The sequence below is a fragment of the Capsella rubella genome, unplaced genomic scaffold, assembly GCF_000375325.1.
Source record: "Capsella rubella cultivar Monte Gargano unplaced genomic scaffold, Caprub1_0 scaffold_2, whole genome shotgun sequence".
NCBI lineage: Eukaryota > Viridiplantae > Streptophyta > Magnoliopsida > Brassicales > Brassicaceae > Capsella > Capsella rubella.
In genome coordinates this window covers 7373880-7393442 of record NW_006238922.1, presented here as the reverse complement: position 1 = coordinate 7393442, position 19563 = coordinate 7373880, and the positions used below count along the sequence as shown (strand labels likewise).

The 19563-nt window shown below is 33.1% G+C and overlaps 5 protein-coding genes across 5 annotated transcripts; 3 read left to right on the top strand and 2 right to left on the bottom strand.

Moving 5' to 3' along the window:
* Positions 1 to 78: 78 nt before the first annotated feature.
* Positions 79 to 1173, top strand: LOC111832156 (probable F-box protein At1g65740). Its single transcript, XM_023788495.1, has one exon. It carries the CDS (start codon positions 79 to 81, stop codon positions 1171 to 1173), a length of 1095 nt encoding a protein of 364 aa, XP_023644263.1.
* Positions 1174 to 7258: 6085 nt separating this feature from the next.
* LOC17894372 (alpha carbonic anhydrase 4) lies at positions 7259 to 8607 on the bottom strand. The gene is made up of 6 exons (XM_023788494.1): positions 8512 to 8607; positions 7974 to 8293; positions 7789 to 7891; positions 7557 to 7712; positions 7423 to 7476; positions 7259 to 7333 (listed from the first exon to the last, which is right to left on the bottom strand). The coding sequence occupies exons 1-6, from the start codon at positions 8605 to 8607 to the stop codon at positions 7259 to 7261; spliced, it is 804 nt and encodes a 267-aa protein (XP_023644262.1).
* Positions 8608 to 10491: 1884 nt separating this feature from the next.
* LOC111832155 lies at positions 10492 to 11771 on the top strand. Its single transcript, XM_023788492.1, has 6 exons — positions 10492 to 10629; positions 10736 to 11006; positions 11085 to 11199; positions 11300 to 11442; positions 11525 to 11609; positions 11708 to 11771. Exons 1-6 carry the CDS (start codon positions 10492 to 10494, stop codon positions 11769 to 11771), a joined length of 816 nt encoding a protein of 271 aa, XP_023644260.1.
* Positions 11772 to 13871: 2100 nt separating this feature from the next.
* Positions 13872 to 14145, top strand: LOC111832154 (probable F-box protein At1g65740). Its single transcript, XM_023788491.1, is given in 2 exon segments — positions 13872 to 13997; positions 14110 to 14145. Coding segments are annotated over 2 exon segments (162 nt in total).
* On the bottom strand, positions 14115 to 18294 carry LOC17895370 (probable metal-nicotianamine transporter YSL7). Its single transcript, XM_006300744.2, has 4 exons — positions 17605 to 18294; positions 15893 to 16154; positions 15478 to 15802; positions 14115 to 15393 (listed from the first exon to the last, which is right to left on the bottom strand). Exons 1-4 carry the CDS (start codon positions 17999 to 18001, stop codon positions 14293 to 14295), a joined length of 2085 nt encoding a protein of 694 aa, XP_006300806.1. The 5' UTR covers positions 18002 to 18294; the 3' UTR covers positions 14115 to 14292.
* Positions 18295 to 19563: the final 1269 nt, after the last annotated feature.

The following is a 19563-nucleotide window of genomic DNA, read 5'->3' as shown; positions in this document are numbered from 1 at the left end:
ACATATATATATATTTGTGACTCACAACAACACAACACAAAAAAAACAAAGTAACCGAAACAAATAGACTTGAGAAAAATGGTAGCAGACTGGTCTAACTTACCTGAGGAGCTCCTCAACTTGATCTCTGTTCGATTGTTCTCCGTCCTCGAACTCCAACGTTTCCGTAGCATCTGCACATCTTGGCGGCGTTCCTCTGTTCCCGGCACTCCTTTCCAGAGCCGCCGCCGTCTATTCCACTTCGATTCCATCTCCCCTAGCAGCCCCGAGACGTTCCTCTCGCACAATGCCTTTTTCCGAGTCTCTCTTTCCTCTTCCCCGAGCAAGGGCTGGATTATCAAATCCGACATGGACATCGTAAACTCCGGGAGATTCTATCTCCTTCACCCTCTCTTGCTTTGTCCTTTGCACTGTTATTTTGAGAGCATAGATCTTTTGGAGTTCACTGTCTCTGAGATTCAAGAAGCATGTGTGGTTCTTGATGAAGCCAAGGCAAGAGTAACTACTCCCGGATTCGAAAGAAGTGTTCTTGTCCAGCTCAACGTTGGAGGAGATCATCATCATGGAGTTCTTGGAGTCGGTTGGGATGGAGATATCAACTACTGGGATGGAAATATCTTTTGGAAACTTGAACAAAAGAGTGATCCTCACTTCGCCGACATTATAGTTCACAAAGGGGTGACTTGCGTTTTGGATTCACAAGGTATTGTTTGGTGTATTAGTTCTGATCTTGAATTCTCTAGGTATGGAACTACTTCAGTAGATGAAACAGTCACTAATGGCTGTTGGGGAGACATGAGATTTGTGGAATGTGGTAGAGATCTTTATGTTGTCGAGCGACTCCCGAAAGTGAATCCCCAAATGAGAAAAGCTAATATTGGAACACGTAAGTATTCCAGAACGGTCGGTTTCAAAGTTTACAAGATGGATGAGGTGTTAGTGAAATGGGTAGAGGTTAAGACCTTGGGAGACAAAGCGTTTTTAATGGCTAGTGATACTTGTTTCTCGGTTTCGGCTCAAGACTTTTACGGATGCCTCGAAAACTCTATTTACTTCTTTGAGAAATTATGCACAAAGGTGTTCAAGTTAGACAATGGTAATGGTAATGGACGTATTATCTCATCAAAGTCGTCGAAGAGTTGTTTCCAAATGTTTTCTCCTAGCTTTTTCTGATTCATTGTTTAGGTGAGGGTCAAAGCTACTTTCTTTATGATTAAGTGTACCAATCATCTTTAATAAAAAACTTAATGTTCATCGTCTTTATAGACACAGAAACTTTATTCTTTGGGTATCATCTTGAAGCATTGCCAAACTTTAAGATCTCATTACAAGATTGACGAGCATATTACTCCTGGCTTAGCATACCATACCATACTTTACAATTTGAGAATGAGTTTTGTCCTTGAAAAATATAAGCCACTTCCATTACCAAATGTTCAGGGCTTTTTCTAGATCTCCACATTTCACACGGTTTCTTTAGTTATTTCCATATAAATCTCCCATTTCTTGAGTTCTCCCTCATATATTTTTCGGTTCATTTAATTTTTTGTTTGCTTTCAGTTAGGGTTTAGTGTGAAATTGCAAATGATAATCATTCAATTTTTTGTTTGCTTTAAAGGTCACAACTTCATCTTCGAATTGGTTAAGCTAAGTTTAAAGGTCACAACTTTATCTCCAACTTATATCTCCACTCTCTAGTTGTTCTCTAGCTAGCTAGTGTTGTAGTGTCTTTGTTAGTAATGGTTTTAGGTCAATGAGTTTCTAGCGAAAAATCTATGCTTTTCGCTTTGTGTTCAGTATTGTGCTGGTCAATTTCACATTATTTTTTGGTTTGCTTCAGGGACAAGTCAAGAAATATGAAGGAGAAATCAAGAAACCTACTCTTCCCATATACCTGAATGTGTGTATATATGTCATATGTGTATATATCCTGCAACCTCTCGTCGTCACCACTATGGCACCATACAAATCTTGATTCCAAGCGGCCTCCATCATCCACCATTGTTAACGTCGATCCTCTCACCTATTAGACTATACACTCAAGCAATTAAGAACAAAGCACAAAAAATCAACACAAAACAATCAAGCGAGACAACGAAGAACACAATCCACGTTCATCGGCCACTAGTACTTTTTAAAAATGGCTTCATCTGACAGTTCTTCTCACCCCAAGTACGCAAACACAAGCATTTCTACTTCTAACCCCAATTCACGATCGGTCCGGTCTAATAGTTGGCCAACCGATTAATGCTTGAACATACCGAGATTTATGGTTAGAAGATCATCATCTTAAGGAGGCGTATTAAAGATAACAATATGTAACATTGGAAGTTGAGTATAATCTTAAGTAGTATATATAATATATAGACCTCTCCAATCTTTGCCAATTAGTTTTAAGTTGTAAGCCCACAATCTAATAACAAGGTCTATGATCAAAGTTAACTATGCTCAAGATATATGGTACAAAATAGAAAACCCAAATGGAGTCATCAAATTCAAACCTTATGTTTCAACCTGAAACGGGTGTTACCTTTCTAAATGTTTACAAAGAGAAAAAAAAAACAAATAGTTTCCCAAAAATATACACCAACCCACGATTTTTATGTTAAATTTTTATATGAAAAAAAACATTCACTGAAAAACGTAATAATCAAACATATCTTTAAAACACTAAATTATATAATTGAACTCTACCTCACATAACAGGAGATTAACACCTAGGACATAGCTAAATTTTCAAAACGCATGCATAACATTTCTGTATCGTTGAGAGATAGTGTTTGTCTTTTCATCCAATCAAACTTAATGCATTTTTCTATGTTTTTTTTTTTAAGATTCATGGTTATTATTCACCTAATCTATTGAAATTTCATAGTTATGTAATATACATAGATACTTAAAAAAAAAAGTGTTAAATAATGATAACGAAAGACCAAATCATATTTATTTTTATTAAATATATCAATGAATATGATTACTAGAAACTATTACAAATAGTTTTATTTCCATTGATAACACCTATCATAATATTTATCTAAGTTTCCTGATAAACATAGACGATCAGCCATGATAGACCAATTACATGTAATACAATGGCCTTGATCTCTGCTAGGTGTATATACATCAAACCTTTTAACTTGGTTATTCCAAGCAAACCTGCAGAAGAACAATGTAACTCTAAACACGCTTGGTCTAAACTTCCATTGAAATCTTTGTCCTGAACTCAACACATGCTCACCTAGATCATCGTCTTTAGATTTACAACTTACTCTCAAAACTGCTTGTGGGCTAATATTGTTGGTGATTGTGACAACGGTTTTAGCAAAAGGATTGAATCCATGACAATGATTTATGACATAGCAAAGATATATAGCGAGAACGATGAGTTTATTTGATGAACTATTCATTTTCTTTTGTTAGTGGACTTGTTTTGTTTGTTTAGATATTTACATGATTATATGCTAGTTTCATATTTATAGGGTTGATTTTTTTATGAACTATGAATTAATTATGAACTGTTACAGTAGATATATTGATTATCATCTAAGATACATTGACCATCATCTGATAAGATGCATTGAATTTAACTACAAGAAAACCTCTATAACTTAATAACATCAAACTATTAAATTCTATTAATTAATTAAAAAATATTAATTAATAGAGATATTTTCTTAACCTTATATTTAAAATCTATATATATATATATATATATATATATATATGTATGTATGTATATAATTTAATCTTCATAATTAATATCTTTAGTAGAGAAATTACAACGAAAACCACATAAAAATAAAACAACAAGTTTTTGAAAAAACTAAAATATCAGAAAGTAATAGTAATGAAAATTAATGTAATTTTTTTCATTACTACGTACAAAGACGACGTTTCTAACATGCCAAAGACGTTTAAACAATGGGGTAGTTTCAATTAAACACAACATTTGTTCTGAAACGTTGAATCTTCCTTTACCAACCACATTATTAATATTGAACTTTAATTTCATTCACTTAAAGTACTAATGTAATATGTACATTTTTAAGACATTGTTCAATTTTGTTACAAGACTTACATAATTACATATTTTTAAAACTAAATGAAATTTACAAATTAATGCATGGTGTTATTCTCACGGTCGTTATAAACAAGTAATTAAACTACGAAAAAAACATTAAACAACATTTATCCAATAGATTTGACTTGTAACATTAAATTAAACAACATGTATCTTTTTCCAACGTGTTGCAGTATCAGATTCTTTTAGTATTTTGTTTTTATTAAGTGATATAAATCAATATATATGTTCGTCGTCTTTAAACTCTCTTCATGCTATTGCATAAAGTTGTGATTTTATCTTTCTAAACCCTAACTTTGTCTATCATAATGGGAATGCCCATGAGTTCTAATCTAAAAGGACCTATTGATATATTTGTCGGCTTAAAATGTTATAAGGTGTCTCTTAATTTAATCCACCTAAAACTATACTCATGGATATATTTTTTTATTTATTGAACATGTTACCAATAGTTCGAAGCTAAAGACAATTAATATAATTATGTCGGGGTGGAATCACAAATGGTACATGATGTCTCTTTTATCTGACAATAACTTACTCATGTTTATAAAAATAGTGGAACACATTTTGTTTTGGTTGAGAAATTATGTTTTGCATAAATTTTGCAAAACATTTGCATAAGCTTTACTTAATATAATATTTGCATAATCCTTATTGTTTAGGTTTTGTTGTACTTCTCTTGTTTTTATGATCAATATTTATTCCAAAGTTTAATTAACTAAACAATCTTAGTAAATATATAAATATTTTGTCTTCATTTACGTTAAAACTAATTTTATTTTCTTATAATATATATAAGGAAAATTTAAAATGCAAAAGAGCCAAGTTAATTATAAAAGAGTATATATCAATGGTATTTGCCGGAGTGAAAGCATAGTTCGAATGAACCGATCGGTTCAGTTTTTCGAATTTGGTTCAATGTAAGTAAGTTTTCCAAATCTTTTAAAAGAGCAAGCTACATAAAATGAAAAAGGTATAAACCAAAATACTGTTAAATAACAATTTTAAAAAAATTGTTCATGTACGCGCAAAATAACTTTAGCTTTCTTCGGTTCATTCAAAATATAGAGATAATATTAATTATCAAAATATAGAGATAATATTAATTATGTTTTAATATCAAAAAGGCCATAGAGGAGGATTCACCAATGCCATATCTTGTTGCTCTCATGAGTATCTTCGTATGGTTCCTCTATGGTCTTCCATCCATCCATAATAAATAGCTCACATAAACTTAGAGCTCTAGTTATCTTTATATATGGAGTTGCAATTGAGCTTTTGGTTGCGAGCGCAATCGCGTTCATGGTATTAACATGTGTTCAATCAACCGCAACGAGGACGTTGATCGTGGGGCTTATTTGCTGCCTCATCACAATCATAAGCTATGCATATTCAATCTTCCTCTTTGTGGTAAGTTAGATAGTCAGTCTTTAATGTGTTAATTTGGTCCATAATATCTCATTTGATATGTTTGTCAAAACAAATTCTAATCAATTATTGTTATTATAAATGCAGAAAGAAGTAAGAAAAACGAAAAGTGTGGAGAAGTTTTCAGTATAGTTGATTTTATACACTTTACATAATTAAGCAATACTTTTTTCATTTTTTTGCATAAGCTTTGCACAATATTTGCATAATTATTATTATTTAATTTTTTTTGTAATTCTTTTGTTTTTATGATCAATATGTATTCCAAATTTTTAATAGATAATCCTAGCAAAATAGATATAACTTTTTTTCCTCATTTTGCTACATTTGGAAGGATTCAAAACTTGTTTACCGATTACAATTATAAGGTTCATCATTCATGGTTATAATTCACCTAATTTTTTCTAAATAAAAGAGTATTAAAAAAAATTATGATGTTGAACGACCATATCATATTAGTTTTGTTTAAAATTTTATTATCAATGAATATGATTACAAGAGATTGTTACAAATAGTAATTGTTACAAATAGTAATTGTTTCATTTCAATACTGATAACACCTATTATTTGCTTGATCCAAGTATCCTGAACTACATAGACGGTCAGCCATGATAGACCAATTACATTCAAAACAATTGCCTTGATCTCTGTCAGCAGTATATACATCAAACCATTTAACTTGGTTAGCCCAAGAAAACCTACATGTAAATTTTGTTGTAAGCCACCAGTTTGCTATGAACTTCCATAGATACTTTTGTCCTGGCGGCACGTTGCCTGTTAGAACATCGCTTTTAGATGTACAATTTAGTGTCAGAACTGTTGGTGGACTTATATTGTTGGTGAGTGTGACAACAGTTTTAGTAAAAGGTCTGAATGATCCATGACAAAGACTAATGACATAGCAAAACATTATAGAGAGAACGACGAGTGTTTTCGATGAAATTTTCATATTCCTTTGTTGTTAGATGTATTGTGTTTGTTTTTGAGATTCATATGGTTAGTCTAGTTTCCTATTTATAGTGTTGATGATATCTTGATGATCTTATAAATTGAGAACTGTTATAATGAGATACATTTATTTAGGGGGTTACATTGGCTGAAAAAAACTTTCAAAATTATCCGTTTTTCTTTTCGGTTATTGCCGTATTAAAATCTTTCTTAGATTACGGGATTCCTAGATATTTTTTAAAACTCGTTCATCCCTTCCAAATGTTTCCGCTTCTGCATACTTGATTCCGATTCTGATTCCATGCAGCTTAGGTTAGACAAGTAAAATATCTCCATTATTTTAGTATCATCATGATTCATGAAGCATTGATATATTAATAGACGACTCAGAAAATTGAGGGGTACAGTAAAGATATCCAAGACATTCACAACAAGAAATTAATTTATCTCATACAACACTTCACCATTATAGAATGACTCCAGCTTTCATGTCATAAACCACTTGCCGAGGAATCATCTCACGTGGAATAACATCTTTCACTACAAGATATATCTATATTGATAGTACACGATGATAGCTCATTTTTCGTAATTGCTATGAATGATAAAGATATTTTTTAGTTATTATATTATAGCACTAAATCAGTGTTAAGAAAAAATAATTATTAAATGAAACCTAAAATTATTTGTTCCGCCAAACAAACCACTTAAGTGCCACATATTATAAAAGACTTGACCTTTCTCTTTTTTGTTTATTGCAAAAGGATATTACAAAAGAATTTAAAGAATGAATCAAATCTATCAAAAATTGTGATCGTAGAACCAAATAGATCTTCCATGTGGGTCTTGAACCGGTCTTGAATTTGTCTCAAATCCCTATCATCAGTCAATAAACTTAATTAGTACTTAATAATACTAAATCAGTACTATATTATGCTAATTAATGAAATTACATAAAGCATTACATCATCAACGGCTTCCTTCAGTGTTGTAAGTTGCTCCATTGATACTGTTTCCACCTATACAAATGAAATATATATATCTAATGGATATATATTTTTATCAATTTATAAAATGAAACAAAAATTTTATAGTATACCTTTGTGAGTACGGTCCAAAGAACGCCTTCAGTGCAAGGAGGAGCAGTGAGAGAGCCCATGTACCTATATATTTTGGAATGAAACTTGATCTCTCGAGGATCCACCATCCCTAAATTTTTCTCTTTTTTCTCCACTCCTTTTATTGCATCTAGTAGCTGCATGCATGCATACATATATTAGGGTTGGAATATGTAACAAAATCAGTCAAATATGTATATAATTAAACTGTACCTTTGCGAGGAATTCATTAGGTTCACCTAATTTGTAAAGAAGACCAATCACTGCATGTTTGCCCTGAGCACTTGTGTGAACCATGTGAAGCTCCAAATCGTATCTGTAACACATTCGTTTAGTTTTGACAACTTTGACATAAATGAAATTTATATTTGCCATTCGTGGAAGTATATATAACAAACCTAGTTCCGTTAATGGTATGCTCAGAGGGAGAATGCCAATGGGATTGCACCAATTTATAATCAGTTTGATGTATTGTTACTTTGCCAGCATCTTCTTTCCACGATATCATAATTTCATGTCCTCTGTTTACAATAACAGCCGGAGCTGGTTTGTAATCCATATTCCATGGTTGATCATGAACAAGACTGACTCTTTCGTTTGTAAGATCGATCGGAGACTGAAGTTTCCCGGTGTTACAAACTTTCCAATCAGGATTTATCTTGCTCCACCCTTCTGGTCCTTTGTCTGTCTTTTGTTTGTATGTAAATGTTTCTTTGTGGTCATGACCTGTTTTTTTTTCATAATTAATATTTAGATCCAAAACATATCATATTATATACTAGAGTGTAAAAATAGTATTAGTAATGTGGCCTAACTAATCCCAAAGGCTAGCTCAAGGGAGAAGGGTTGCCACATCACATATATACTACCCAAGAATCTATCCGACCATCGATGTGGGATATATCTAATAAATAGGTAGAGATGTATAGGAATCATACCGAGTTCACGAGCATAAACGAGTAGAACATTAGGGAAATGTAAACCGATGAAAAGCAGTGCAAAGAGGAAGATTATTTTTGTGTTGTGATCCATTTTTTTCTTAATTCTTTTGAGAGAATTGATTTTGCTTTATATATCTTCTTTGTCTTTGAGTTTATGTTTTGGACATTGAAAGGGTTTGAATCTTTAAACTATTTATATAAGGAGGCTTTAGGGGAAGGGGAAGGTTTGTTTAGTTGGCCTTTTATGACTTTTTGCAGTTAATTGCTACGAATTATTAGTTAATAATTTTGGTGTATCTATTTGTAAAAATAAAAACTGATTTCTTTACGACCAAAAAAAGATGAAGTTCATTGGTTCCATTTGGTTGTGTTTTCTAATTTGGGATGGTAATGGTATAGTAAGTAAACATGAACTATGACAATCTAACAAAGAATAAAATCGACCTGGATAATAGCTAGAATTGAACTCTATTCATATATATTGAATAACGACCGAAACAAACAAAACTTGACTAGTATTAGGACAATCATTTTATTCGAATAATTTCAAAATTTCATGTCATGATGTCCATTGTTGTATATCAACACAACAACACATATCAAAACTGATTGATCAATTGAATTACGAGACTTCTTTAAGACTTTTGTTTAAATGTGTGCATATGATAACATGTTTGCTTCAACGAGAGAGTTCAAGAAATATGTGGGAGGAATCAAGAAACCAAAGATTTACATGGAAATAAAACGTTTCTTAGAGAGTTGACTTTATGAACTGATTTGAGTTGTAGACATTCTTAAGAGATAGAGTTCAAGAAATATGTGGAAGAAATCAAGAAACCAAAGATTTACATGGAGAATAAAATGTTTCATATATGAACTGGTTTCTTCATCTTAGTATAACAAAGCTGATTTGAGTTGTAGACATTCTTAAGAGATAGAGTTCTGATGATTACACAGTTATGTTGTGCCACTATATGATATATGCTCTAGCTATAAAACATCTAGACTTAAGCCATATGAATTCCTAATATTAATTAAGTTAGAACATTAGAGAGAGAAAGATCTCGAATAAAAGCTAAAAACAAGTAAGTCTTAACATTAATTAATTTGATAATTAACCTAAATCGCGAAGCTTAAACCCATTTTTTATATGAAACATGATACAATAGTACTAAACCTTCCATGTTTGACATTCACACAACTCAAAACAATGAAACATTATGGGGTTTATTAGATAAGGGAGTTTAAAATATCAGTTTGCTATTTTACCCAAATCATATGTCTTTACTTATTTTAAACGATGTCAAATTAAAAATATATATATATATATATATATATAGAAAAAAAAACAGGAATTAAACTGGTCGATTTTGGTCATTTTTGTTAACATTTCTAGGCAATATGGATTCATACTCAAATGAGCTTATTGAGATAGAAATCTAAAACTGAATATGAAATGAAATAGATCATTGAAGTTTGTAATTAGTCAATTCAAATAGCTAAGATATAAAATTTGGAACCATAATAACTTAACATATATCAAAAATATAAAAGTAAATCTTTATTAAATAATAAAAAATTATTTGTAGGGATTAGGCTAAAGGGCCGGCTAGTTGTGGCCCAATGTTGACCAAAAACCCCATTAAAAATTAATTAGTTTGAAACATGGATAAACATAACCATTTATTATCTAGTCAACTCTACCAATAAGGAAAAGAAACTCAAGTCCACCAAAAAAAAGTATGCATTCACACCGCAAATGGTATTAAATCCAATAAGATATGAATTAAATATTTTTTTTAGGAATTTAGCACTAATATTTTCCAATTTTGCATTTACTTTCATTTTCATTTAGAGACTAAAATGGTTAGGAATCTAAATCTTATCTTATTATAAACCTACTCTATAAAACCTCATATTATAAACTAATCAAAAACCATCTTCTACTTCAGTAACAATTACAGAAAAAAAAAACATGGATCCTTCTTTGAGCATTGCTTCATTGCAAATAGGGATAACAAAGGGGACTATTTCAGTCAAGGTACTCTCTCTTTGGATAAGTAATCCAAAGAGTTTGGAAAAGCAATGTCGTATGATTCTTGCTGATGCTGAGGTAATTTCATATCTTTATTCTAAATTATTAGTCTAATTGGGATTAGTAAGGAGAGCATAGTGAACCTTAATTATGTAAATTTTGATTAGTACATTTTATGTTATAGGGTTCAAGAATGGAAGCTACCATTCCACACCCATATTATCTTAGGAGTTTCGTCAACGAGATATTCGAGGGGAATTGGTATCTACTAACCAATTTCATGGTTATCGAAAACCCGGAACCTTTTCGCAATACTACTAATCCCATGATCATCAAATTTTCATACAAAACAAAGATGAATCAGTTTGATGATGTTACAGACCCGTGTTTACTAGAGTTCATGAAATTCCCTGAGATTTTAAATCATGAAAATGATTCATCTGATGTTCCAATAGGTAAGTTATCTATATTGTTTAATCAACATTGATCTTTGTTTTCTTTGGTTTACGTGTTTGATATATGTATGCTTTCAGATTTGTTTGGGATGATCCTTAAGGTTTCTAAAGTAAAAGGACTCCCATATGTGCCTAAAGAGGATGAAGTTGCTTACATGCCTAAGTATCGCGATATTGTTTTGGTCGACAATGAGTAAGATTTAGATATCGAAATTAAATTTATTTACAAAATGTTAACTAGTTATACAAATACATGAACATTTTCATCTTTTTTTTTGGATAATCATTGTAAGGGGTAATCTCCTTAAGGCAACAACAATGGGGGACTCTTGCTCTTCATTCAGCGAGATGTGGCTGAACTCTGGATTTGATATTAAAAGGCGGTCTGATGAGGTCTTTTGTGTCATGAAGTTTTGGAGTATTTCAGGATTTGAAGGTACATTACTTTCTAAAGATTAATATGGTATCTATATAACCAAAGAGTTATATTGTAATAACTTGGTATTTTGAAAACATAGGTGATAGATGCATTATCACAGGAGAAGGATGTTCTAAGATTCTCCTCAATCCCAAGATTGCTGAGCTCGAAGAAGACGAAGAAATGTAAATGCATAACTTACTTTGTCACTATTTCTACATAACTACATTACTAAATAGATTGTTAGTAATCATCATTTATGTACATTTTTCATGCCTTACAGGTGCAGGGTTACATATCCTTACTACACAGAGCTGGTGGATGAAAGTGAAGACGAGATTGAATGAGGAATTGCTATTGGTGTCAACATGTTCTAAGTCTAAACATATGTCAGATTTAGTTTTGTGTTTGCAGTACTCTAAGTTTCAAAGTTTTTTTTTTAATTAAGTTAATGTGAAATGAATTCACTCTAGTTTAATGCTTAATATATTTGGGTTGTATCTCAAATGTGAGATGTTTCACAATTATATGTTTTATTTTATTGAAAGTAAATGCAAAATTGGAAAATATTAGTGATATATATCACTATATCACACCAAGTTATATATACTTTTCGCTCAAAAATAAAGTATACATATGATACAAAGTTATTCAAGAGTTCAAGACTATTGACGAACATATGGCTTTATTTAATTCACATTTTTATTTTTTAATTAAAAAAATCTAAGAAATCTCTTAAATATCCCAAAACTTCAACTAAATCTCACGAATCGAAAAAAAAAAAATGTAAATTAATAATGATTACTTTTTCCGGTAATAGGTAGGACACTTCGTTAAATGAAAAGAAACTACAATCAAACATTATGTGGGAACAAAACCTCAATTACATCCTCCAACATCATCGGACGAACAATATTCAGACATTCATAAAAAGAATGAAATCAAAGAGCTAAGGAAAACACATAGTTCCCTAACCCATTTGTTATACAGTTTGCATCCCCATATATACACATGAAATATTCAGATTATCTAGTCCATTGAGATAAAGTCATACAATAAACATATTAGCAAAGAGTGGATGGGAATCATGTATTCTTCTCTCGAAGAAACCCAACTACCATCTCTATATCCACCTCTAACTCTACATAAGTGATTCTACACTCTTTCCCTCCACACTATCAAATAGCTTACTCTGATTCGATGTTGGTGTATTGTCACTTATTAAAAGCAGCATGTAGATAGATCTAACAATATACCTCCCATCCGAACTCTATCCCCAAGAGAGTCCATGAGGGATAATGAATCTCTTTCACTTTATATTTTTTTTTTGCACAAACCCTTTGTTTAAAGACTAATTGTATCATTCAATAATCAACATCCCACTTTTCCCAAAAGGGTCATATTCATCATCCTTGCTAACCAATTCCCTAACCCACCTTATTGCTTTGGTTGGTTAAACTCTTTTCCAAGCAAGTAAATATTGCTTCTAATTCTTCTCCATAGTTCTACATGAATAACCCTAAAGCTTTTTCCAATATGCCAAGAGTAGCTTTTGGTAATGCAATAATGCTCATAGAATGGAATGAAATTGACGGAAGTATAGAGCTTTGTCAATGTTAACCTCTCCACCAAGCTCAAAACTCGTCCCTTTTATCACGAGCATCGTAAAAACACTTTTCAAGAACTTATCTAAATGTTTTCTTGTTTATCTTTTTCCAAAACCGGCATATATACCCATATATTTCTCTAAATCAAGTGTTCATTTGTTTCTCATATCTAAGAACATTATTAAAGAGGAAGATTTTCAGTTAAATAAAAGTCCACAAATTACAAAAATATCTTTCAGTCTAGTAGATTTGTTGACCCCAAGAAAAAAAAAACGCACTCAATAAATTAATAATTAATATCTCTATAAATCAATAAATTTTTACGTTTGTGACATTGCCAATTTATAAAGGTTTCGCTATATATATTAGAAATTTAGAATATTACACATAGCAAATTAAGTCAATTTAATTACAACGATGTGCAAGTTTATAGTCACATTAAAATATTCATACCTCATATATGATAAAACTTTAAAATCTATTAATCGTATAAAACGTTCCCATGTCCCAAAATCATCGGAAAAAAAAAAGAAGAGAGAGAGAGGTGAATTCTAGAACTTCTCTCTTGTTGTTTGGTTCTAGAACATGTCTGATCATGAATTCTCAAATTTGTACATGAAGGGATGACTTATGCATTGGATTTACAAGGAACTGTTTAGTGGATTGATTCTAATCTTATGATCTATGGATACGGTCCTTTATTCGAAGAGACCGTGACGAATGGTTGTTGTATAGAGAAGAGTATTGTTGAATGTTGTGGTGAGGTTTACATTGTGAAGAGAAAAGCTGGTTCGTCCTCTGTTGGGGAGAGTCAAAACTGTTGGTTTAAAGGTTTATAAGATGGATAAGGAGTTAGCTAAATGGGTTGAGGTTAACTCTTTGTGTGAGAACGTTTTTGTGATGGCTACTGATACTTGTTTCTCGGTTTTGGCGAATGAGTTTTAAGGATGCTTGCGTAATTCGAAGGTAATGAGGGATGTGAGATTAAGGTGTTTAAGTTAGATGATGGTAATGGTAGTATTGAGATCATGTCTAAAGTTTCTCATAGTTGTTTCCAAATGTTTGTTTAATTTCTTAGAGAAGAATAGAGAAAGGAGAAAACCCGAATAATTGAATCATTCTTCTTTTTTTACATTTTTTTGAGTAGAAGAATCTAAAAATAACCACCACCAACTTAAGACAGAGGAGGACCTAAAAAGCCAATTGAAAACTAGACAGAGAGAATCTAAAAAACCAAATTGAAAAACAAGAGATATGATAGTTAATGCCTTAAGAAGGAATCAACCTTTTTGTTGGCAGAGCTGGACAAGAACTTCATGCAAATGGGAGGTTTAACACCAGCCAAGGCAAGTACAGAGCTTGGTAATGTCCAAATGCCTTCACCGCAGATCAAACCCGAAGCGACGGCGGAAGAGTAAGCATCAGCCTTTGGTTTATTCAGTTTCCTCCAGATGAACAATATGAGACTTCCCACACACATGTCGATTGTGAAGTAACCTCCGATGTAGAATGGTATAGCCATAGCCATCGGGAGTGGGATAAATCGAGCCCATTTTGATCCCACGGCATCCCTTACGCCGTTCACGATTACTGCTGCTGCGAAGAATATGTAGCAGAGGACGAGGCAGTGTTTGGGCAAAGCAGAGAAGCCTTCGACTCCGAGTATAGACATGTTTCTGTAGACTGCGGCGTAGGGAGCGGGATAGGCGGACTCCTGTTGTCCTAACTCTGGGAACGCCTTGTAGAATAGCCAGAAGACGCAAGGAGAGATGACACAACCCATGGCGGTTCCAATAGCTTGGCTCAAGAACATTGATCTTGGTGAGGCTAATGTCATGTAACCGGTTTTGAAATCTTGCATAAGGTCAGAAGCTGTTGAGACAATGTTCATCATGACACCACAAGCAGCGAGTCCGGCTAAGACACCTCCGTTGGCAGCGCCTGCCCAGGCTCCGATAGTGAAAATGGCAAGTTTTCCGTATGTGGAAGCTAAGGACCAGTCAGTGAGTCCGCAACCGTAGGCGTTGCAAAAGGCTAAGACAGGGGCGATTATGTACATGGTCAAAATATGGTACCATTTGAGCTGATGGAAGATGTGTGGAACTGTGATGATTGAGACTATAGCCAAGACTACATAACCGGTAATAGCGAACCATGATGGGATTTTGTCTTTGAGGAAAAGCTCTGTTCTTCTTTTGTCGTCGTAAGAAATTTTTACAATGTCTGGTGATGAACGGTCGTCGTTGATGGGAAGAGCATCTTTGTTCTTGAATTGCTTGTATAGACCAAAGATAGTGCGGCCTAAGACTTTGATGAAGTTGTAAAGACCATCACCGAGGATCATAGCTATGCCTATAAACACCTGCGAGCAATAAACACAACTTCATCACCGAGGATCTTATTATATGAACTGAAGTGAAAGAGACGGAGAGACATGAAACAATACCCTGTAGCCTTGAAGACCATGGAGATTACTATCTCGAAGATCAGCAGAATACCATTTGCCTTTTTGAGCACCAATGAGAGGCCACATAACACCCCATGAGAGAATTGATCCAATGAGAAGAGAGACATTGATTAGGTACGGGCAAATCATTCCAACACCAACATAGGTAGCCGAGAAATCAAAGTAGAACTTGTTTTCATAGGCTTTGAGACCAAATGTAGGGAAATTAGCAAAACCACAGTCTTCACCAGAAGTAAAGAACCATTGAAAGAAACCCCACAAGAAACTGAATGAGAAGAACTTCCCCAATGCTCTCACTTGCTTCCTATGTTATATATAGAAAAGGATCAATATTCAGAAAAGAAACTATCATATTCAGAGATTGTTCTAATGGGTAATGATGAAAGATTCTTACTTTGCAAGTTTAGCTCCTTGAGGTGTGTGGAAACTGTTAATGAGAGTGGCAGTGGCAGTACCACTAGGATATGTCAATTTGAAGTCCACAATCATGATTTTTCGAAGGGGAACTACAGAGAAAAGACCAAGAAAGCTAACAACAAAGAGAAACCCAATCATCCAACCCAAATGAGGATTCTTTATGTTCATAGCAGAATTGGCTTCCGCTGATTGTTTTGCAATAACATCACTCATTCCAAACAGATAACTACCAAACCCACCTGGTTCAAACACAAACACACAACACAATCATTAAGCCAACCAAACAAACATCATCACATTTTACACATCATATGTAATAAGTAAAACATTATGATATTATTAGCTAAATCTTGAATATATGTTTAACATGGTTCCATTAATTAAAAACCAAGTCTCATCACGTGTACCACAAACTCAAATCCCACTACTTTAATTAATGTAGTCGTCTTCTAATCAAAACTCTATTTTAATAAGTGAAACTAAAAGGTCATGTGCAGCAAGTTCTAGGTTCCCATTTGACACACATGGTAGGCAAAAGCAAGTCAACTCTTATTAAATAATTTTACGTCAGGATCTCCACAAGTGAACAAATCAACCACGTGAGAGTCAAATATAGTGGTTTCCTTGAAAACTCAGTCTCTCCAATGCAAAAGTATGTCTACACACTAATGTCTGTTTCAATCTCGATAGCAGTTCCAAAATATTAAATTCTCCTATTATCAAACTGTAACCAATCCGATCCCATGCAAATATAATAAAAAAGAAATCAAACAGATAGTGAATGAATATAACAGCTAAGTATCTATCTATACTATAGAGTCAAATACAACTTCCTATTAATTAGAGTGCCGTAATCTTATGCTAATCAAGATTTGACTTAAGACTTAATTAGAATCTTTTTGCCGTGTAAAATTAGATACGTTTCTCATTTATATCACCCCAAAACAAAAAAAAAAGTCATATATACACACTTGGACTCTTTGGATTCTAATGTATAACGTCACTAACACGAACCAACTTGATTTTGACTCTTACATGCATCTACATCTACTCAAATCCACACTACAAAGAGTTTACACGCAAATACGAATTTTTTCTTTTTTATGCATAACATCAAAAAAAAAATTATGATTTATTCTTTTTTAACCATTACCAATATATCCCCTGTTTTACATTTATTTTTGCCTAATTAAAATGTAAAAAATCATAATAATTACGCTAATACTATTCACATATCAACCATAGTATAATACTAATTACTTTAAGATAATTATGTTAATTCTATGCATGTACGATCATTCTAATGATAATAACAGCTGACCTAAATCTGACACACAAGAGATAATCATTACCATAATTATTTTAATATCTTTCTAATCACAATCCGTTAAAAAAAGGACATATCTATATATACTTTATAACAAAATATCAAAATCACATATACGATTCTAACTATATCTTAAACACATAATATATTAATTTTTTTATATAACACGATAAACTCAATTTTATTTTATTTTTATCACAAAAATAGAAAAGAATCTGTCCTTTTCCACAGAAGAGATCTCTCACAATCAAATCCGTAAAAGGTAACAGAAAAATTAAAGACGGTGACACCAAACTCCATTGAATCGTTATCACATCATCATCAACAAAAATTCAAAATTCAAAATTCTCAGAGATACGTACCACTAAAGGCGATACCGGAGGAAGCGACGACACAAGTCTGAATCACGGTGTTCTCTTGCCGAGTAAACGGCTGTTTCAACACACCGGCTTTGTTGAGAATCTTCGTCCACGTTTTGACGAAGAAGAAACCGAGCAAACCGGCGGAGATGTTAAGCGACGGGATGATTCCGGTGGTTAAGTTGAGTTTCATTACGACGAAAGTGAAGAGAATCGCGAGGATGAAACTGACGATTAAAGCTCTGAAAGTGAGCTGGTTTTGCCACGGCGGCGGTACTTCGTTGCTTTGTTCGAAGACTCTCTCGACGGAGACTTCTTCGTCATCGGTTGTGGTGGTGGTGACAGATCCGTTGTTTAGATCGTCGTCTTTTTTGGATCGTTGTGATTGCTCTACCTCCATAGCTTGTGGAATGAATCAGATCTGAAGAAGAGAGAAGAGAGTTATATAAGAGAAATTGAAATCGCCGAGGAAAGGGGAAATAAAAGCTGGCGATTTTTTTGTAAAACTGATTCTATTGTGTGTGTGTGTGAGAGAGGAAGCGAATCTGTTGTGACATTCTATATTTATATGGTCAAATGTTTTTGTTTTTGTTTTTTGTTTTTTTTTTTCGGTATTTAATTTGACCTACGTGTACGTGGACTATTGTGTGGGTGTGTACAGAGAGTTTTAAGAGACGGTGTAAATTTCGAATTTTGTGGGCTTTTTTAGAGTTAAATTATGTGTTAATTGGGCCAATTATGACGTTGTTTGTATTAATTATCTATATTGCCACGTTATTACAACCTGTACTTATTCCCTTCTCAACATTTCAACCTGTACTTTTTACCTCTTTATAAAACAACACAAACTTTATTTCTTCTGCATAAATCAATCTATACTTTTAAAACCATCTAAAACAGTGCCTATCCAATTGAGACAGATAATCACAATTACTAAACCCGATTAAACCATTAATCGCGATTACTAACATCGCGTTTCACTCCAATATATGTCTCGAGACGATAACCACGTAGCTTTGGGAGAAAAAGAGAGGCAACGTGGGGATTTAGGTTTCTTGATACATCAATTATCTCAATATAACACAGGTTCTCTCTCTGCATTTTTGCCGTGATCAAGTAGCGACAAAGCTTGTCTTGCTGCTCAAGAGTGTACAAGGCAATCTTGGGATTTTACAGAGAGGGACAAAGAGGTTTATTTAAAAGCTGTGTTCGATTCAGAGATTAAGACAAAGTGCAAGTCACTTTTGAGTGTAGAGAGAGTAAGAGAGAAAGTTCTGGGTTTTGGGGAGAGTTCTTCATTATCTTATTTTCTTCTCTTAAGGTGATCTCTTTGTGTGGGTGAGTGATTCTGAAGTTGTAATATGTTCTTTGTTCATAGTGAAGCCTCTAGTGAGCGGTCAAGCTCACCGAGACGTACCTTGGCTGGTCTAAGACTTGGGAAATCGTAACTCTCGTGTCTTGTTTCTTTACTTGTTTACAAACCTGCAAAACAACAAAAACACAAGCTTTGATCAAATACAGACCAAGTATGAGCATATTAGATAGGCATAGACTCATAAACCTGCAAATGTGTATACAATAAAATTCGTATACAAACCTGAAAATGTGTTTACTTGTTTACAAACCTGCAAATGTGTATACATTAAAATTTCTAGAAATTAATATTAGATAGGCATAGACTCATAAACAAAACAAAATAATTATTATATTGTGAGTTCACTTGTACACAACTAGTGTTGTTGCGTAATGTTATGATCCTCAATGTATCGTGGTTTTTTTTATGAAACTTGTTTCGTTTCACAAACTGGTTTGTCAACTAGTAAAATAAAATCAATCAGAAGTTGGACTTAAATGATGCCATCCAAATCAAGTAACATTGAACATCCAATTGGTCATAAACATCAATCCAAATTGAGAACTAAACATAAATTCGCAACACATGCCTAGAACATGAAAAAAATC